This window comes from Atta cephalotes (assembly GCF_000143395.1).
Source record: "Atta cephalotes unplaced genomic scaffold scaffold00079, whole genome shotgun sequence".
NCBI lineage: Eukaryota > Metazoa > Arthropoda > Insecta > Hymenoptera > Formicidae > Atta > Atta cephalotes.
In genome coordinates, this window is record NW_012130143.1 from 355,320 (window position 1) to 360,954 (window position 5,635).

Below are 5,635 nucleotides of genomic sequence, written 5' to 3' on the forward strand. Positions count from 1 at the left end.
TTTAGTAGAACGTAAGTAGGTACGTACTTAACTTAACTTAACTTAAACTTAACTAAGGTACGGTAGTTTATTTTAGTTTAGTTCACTACCTACTACTATATATTTGTATATATATATATATATATATATATATATATATATATATATAATGTGATAAGATATGTCGAAAATTATGTTAATTACATACATGTAAAATAAGAAAAAAAACGTAATACATTCGATATTATAAAAATTAAATGAATAGATAAGAAAAGCAAGCAAAGAAAAAAATTTTAATTTAATTAGATATTCATCAAGATAGATATTATATCAAGATAAATAATATAATAAATACTCATAAATACGATAATTTCACTGCGCATAATTTAAGCAGTATCTCCAGATATTATATTCAACATAAATAATATCATCGACATATCTTTTGCATTTTCCTGTTAGAGCTGAATATAACACGAACTCTCATCATTCGTGTAAGTTTTATAATTGTAAATTGCACATTAGTTTTTATAATTATTTTATTTCATAATTAACTTAATTTTTTCATGCGGATACATATTGAAATACATATTAATAATCTTTTGACTTCACACATAATTTTATAACTTAACTCTTTCTCGCCGTCCAACAAAGAAATAGTTTCGATAGTTTTTATAAATGACATATTGCGTAACTGTATTTAACTGCGACATGATTCTATATTTTATCCTTTAAACTTAAAATTTATTCAACGTTTAAACATTGGATATTAATTTAAATCTATGTTATTTTTATTTGGCTGATAAAGACTGCTGACTTACAAGTATAGTTGAAACATTTGGTTTTTTGTATGATATCGAATACTAGTTAATTGTGAATAAAGATAATATATTAGTTTAAATTGAAATCTTTCCTCGTTTTTTTTTATCTATCTACTCATTTAATTTTTATGTTAATTACACTTTTATCAAATAAAATTATACATATAGAATATTATGTTATTAATCTGAATTCCAAAGTATCATTATTGTTGACATTTCGTTTATTATTTGTGTCTTATTTTTCTGCTATATTTACTAATGCGCATCAATAAAATTATTTTAGTCTTTATATTGTTAAATAAAATTATTGTTATTATAACGTAATCGTAGTTTTATTCTTTTGTAAAAAAAAAACAATACAAAAGTTATTTTCTTAATTATTTTATTTTCTTAATTATTCTTATTATTTTTCCTAAATGTAGATTGAAATATTTGATATTACATACGTGAAAAAAAAACATAGCTGACCATATTTTATAAATAATTATATTTATATTTGATTATATATAATTTTTATAACAAATGTTATAAAAATAATGCTTAGAGAGATAGCATAACGATTCGTGTTGATTAAATAACAATTTCTATACTTCTAGAAGCATTTTTTTAATATCGTTTTCTGAAGACAGATTCTTTAATCATTATTTTTAAATTGGTAATATATTCACAACGAATTTCTCTTTAATCTTTCTAAATAACTAAAAATATAACATTTTTTATTTTGAATATAAATACAAGAAAATAAATATTTTTATAGAGAAGCTGTGAAATGGCGCTCATGACGGATTGTTGGGCCCTGGATGGCATAATAATTCTAACAATTCTCATTATAACCGCCTACCTTTACATGACTCGCAATTTTAAGTATTGGAAAAAACGGGGTGTGTTGGAAATAACGCCATCATCTTTCATGGAATGTCTATTTCGAAAGAAAGCCCCGGCATATTTCCTAAAAGAATTATATGACCGAGCGAAGGGTGAACCTTATATCGGTTTCCACATTCTGGATAAACCTATCTTATTAGTTTGCGATCGCGAAATCATTAAGAGCATCTTGATAAAAGATTTTAATATCTTCTATGACCGATACGCCACGGGTAATCCAAAAGACCGTATTGGATACACTTCTCTCTTTTTAATTAATAATCCTGCTTGGAAAATTTTAAGAACAAAATTATCACCATTCTTTACTTCCGGTAAAATGAAAAACATGTTTGATTTAATGCTAGAATGTACAAATCATTTAGATGAGTATCTCGATTCATTAAAGTTAGATGGTAAGTTGGAGAATATTAAACAATTTATAAAATAATTTTAAAAATGTTGTAATACATATAAAGATTAATTACGTCTGTAAATTTTTTGTAGTACTAAAATATTTTATATATTTCTTATATTTATATTTATATATTTTATACACACAAAAATATTTATTCGTGACAATAAGAACCAAGAATCGATATACATAATATTTACATTAGATGTTTAATTAATTGAAGACATTGTCGGCAGGTAAAGGACAAATAATAGAGGCGAAGGATATAAGCTCTAGATTAACAATCGATATAATCAGCAACACTATTTATGGACTCGACGTGAACACGTTCAAAAATCCAAACCTTGACTTTCTCAAATGTGGCAAGAAGATATTTACGAATAATTATCTGCGTGCTTTAGAGATACTTGCAATGTTTTTCCTTCCAAACATATCTCGTATAGCTCGTCTAAAATTGTTCGGTACAGAGGCTACCGCTTTTTTGCGCAAGTTTTTCTGGGAAACATTGACTAGACGCATGGAATCCGGCGAGAAAAGACACGATCTTATCAATATTCTGATCGAACTCAAGAAAAACAATCATGATCATAAAATTGAAGACTTTGGTAAGTGAAGTTATACTTATTGTATAGTTTATACATAAAAGTAAATAAAGATATGTAACATTATAATTTATAATGATAAAATTAGACAAGCAATAATAACATGTAAGAAAATATCGTATAGTTACCATCATATAACTCATAACGATCTTCAAGAAGACATTGGATGTGTTTCAATGTCTTCTCGAAGCCGAGATGCCCCAAGTTATTCTTTAATGGGTTGAATAAAAGGATCATTTCCTTTATGTTTCACCTCTTGAATATGAATGCCGATCTCTTCACTGTACGATCCAAAACGTTCATACTTTCGCTTTTTTTTTCTTCGGACAGCGAAGAGAAAGAGCTCCTTCCTTTCCAAGCTAGTTCGATTGAATTTGCGAACTTATCGCAACTTATCGCAACTTATCCTACACTGTATATATTTCCTCAAGTTGAACCGATAGATATGCACATAATCTAACTTCTGATATGTACGAAAATATGGATATCATCGTATTCATTCATTTATCTCATGCGATAAGGATATGGGATTTCATTTGTGCGTTGTACGACAAATTTTTCAAGTCTGTTGATTGACTATAGGATAGAGAGATCCGAGGACCTCTACGTTCTGCATATATTTGTCTTACGACAAAAATAAAATCCTACTCTAACTCATCAACTTCTGGTTAAATTAATCGACGATTAATTCGCAGAAGTGCCATCAGCAGTTTGTATCTTCTCTCTCTTCCTCTTCTGTATTTAGTTCTCACGTTGGTAATGATTAAGTTAACCATCGAGCGTTTACCGGGATTAGTGAAAGAGAACCTAAAACTACTACCGTTGTAAATTGTTATCTTTCTGTGGTATTCACGCCGATATTCCCTCTTCCGCACATCCATTTACAGAAATCGGTAGTGTTGGTCTTTATGAAGCGCTACTCAAATAAAAAGTTCGGTAGCTATTTTTCTTCCAAACGATAATCGATCTTAATTGCAGCAAACAACGGAGACTTTCAAAACTTTACAAATGAAATTAAATTTTAGAATTCGATGAGGATGTTCTCATGGCGCAAGCGATCAGTTTCTTCGCAGCCGGTTTCGATACAACCGCACAGCCTATTGTTTTCACGTTGTACGAACTCGCATTACAACCGGACATTCAGAACACCCTAAGAAAAGAAATTCACCAAGCGCTCAACAATTTCGATGGAAAAATTACATACGACATGGTGCGTCAATATCATCTGTCCTATCAAATAATTTCTGTGAAAAAATGCTGATATAAATATTGTTCATACTTTTGTCCAACTATTGATTTCATTCCTGAGTAAATTTTAAAACTTGATAAATCTTCAATATGTAAAAATAATATCTTTATTCTATTAGATCATATCGCTACCGTATATGGATATGGTGGTATCGGAAACTTTAAGAAAATACCCTCCATTGGGATTTCTGAATCGCAATACAATGGAGACTTACCAAATACCAAATTTTAATCTCGTACTTGAGAAGGATACGCCGATTTATATCCCAATGCTTGCTCTACATTACGATCCGGAATATTTTCCCAATCCTGAAAAATTTGATCCAGAGCGATTCAATGAGGAGAACAAACGTAATATACCATCATGCGTTTACTTCCCTTTTGGAGACGGTCCACATTCGTGCATAGGTAAGGCAATTGATTTTAACTATGATATCAAGAAAAGATTAAAATTGCTAATCACACATGAAATTGAAATCAATAAAAATGGGAAAAGCACACTTTATAACTAGACAAATCTAAAATTTTACATTTAGACAATTAAGTTACATACGAGTTGTTGTATTTTAATTATAAAATTGAATTTGAAAACATAAATTAAGTAGCATATATTTTAAAGTGTTTGTTACATGCACAGATTGCATTATAAATGAATCAGAAATAAAGAAATCAGCGGAAATAAATTGCAATATACACAATTACTTAATATTAATGCAATGAAATTTCAAATCATGATAGTGATTATGCAATAATATTCGAGACTTTTTTTAATTTAACTAGACTCTACGATTGCAGAGAATTATGAAATTGATGATTTCAATTACAAAGTCGCAAAAATAAGAAAAATAAAATCAATTAACATTTAGAATTTAATTTTTTTAAATATAATAAGTTGTATATTATTGTAAATAGTTGTATATTATTGTAAATATAATAAGTTGTATATTATTATACGTTTTGCAGGTAATCGCTTTGCATTGTTAATGATAAAATTGATACTCTTTAAAATGTTGAACAAGTATGAAGTAACACCATGCGAAAAAACTATAATACCAGTGATCATTGATTCAGCAGTGGCTTTGACAGGACCGTTAAATGGCGTAATATATCTCAACATGCGAAAAGCTAATACTGTTACCGATTAAAATTTGACAAAATATTATTGATTATAATCACATTTTTGTAACATTATGATATTTTCACATATTTTGTATTAACATTTTATCATTCACTAATCTGTAAAAATAAATCGAGAAATATTTTTAGCATGGATAAATCGAAAAATACTTTTAGTAAGGATAAATCGAGAAATATATTTTTTAGCACGAAAAACTTCAATTCTTTAGTTATTATATAAAATGAGGAAGAATTCAATTCAACTAAACTTTAGAATTATGACTCTAAACTACAAACGTAAAATTTAAAATATACTTTGCTTACTTATTATTAAATTACAAAAGATAATAATATAAAGAGGAATTTTTGTCAAATATTTCTTCATCACCCGCAGAATGATGGTTTTTCCTTTATTCGTCGACATTGTAAATATAGGAGGCAGCCACAAGAGCAGCCGGTCACATACTGATGCGATGATATATATATATATATATATATATATATATATATATATATATANAGTATATATATATATATACTATANATATATATACTATTATATACTTACTTTACTTTACTTACCTTTAAGTTTAAAA

The 5,635-nt window shown here is 27.8% G+C and overlaps 1 protein-coding gene across 1 annotated transcript in view; it reads left to right on the top strand.

Annotated features, from left to right (window-relative positions):
* LOC105624474 overlaps window positions 1-5,068 on the top strand; it is a 12,410-nt gene extending 7,342 nt beyond the window's left edge. The window contains exons 7-11 of the mRNA XM_012205833.1: window positions 1,555-2,074; window positions 2,310-2,678; window positions 3,701-3,885; window positions 4,043-4,331; window positions 4,887-5,068. Of these exons, the coding sequence (XP_012061223.1) occupies window positions 1,555-2,074; window positions 2,310-2,678; window positions 3,701-3,885; window positions 4,043-4,331; window positions 4,887-5,068 (1,545 nt within the window). The remainder of the gene's footprint in view (window positions 1-1,554; window positions 2,075-2,309; window positions 2,679-3,700; window positions 3,886-4,042; window positions 4,332-4,886) is intronic.
* Window positions 5,069-5,635: the final 567 nt, after the last annotated feature.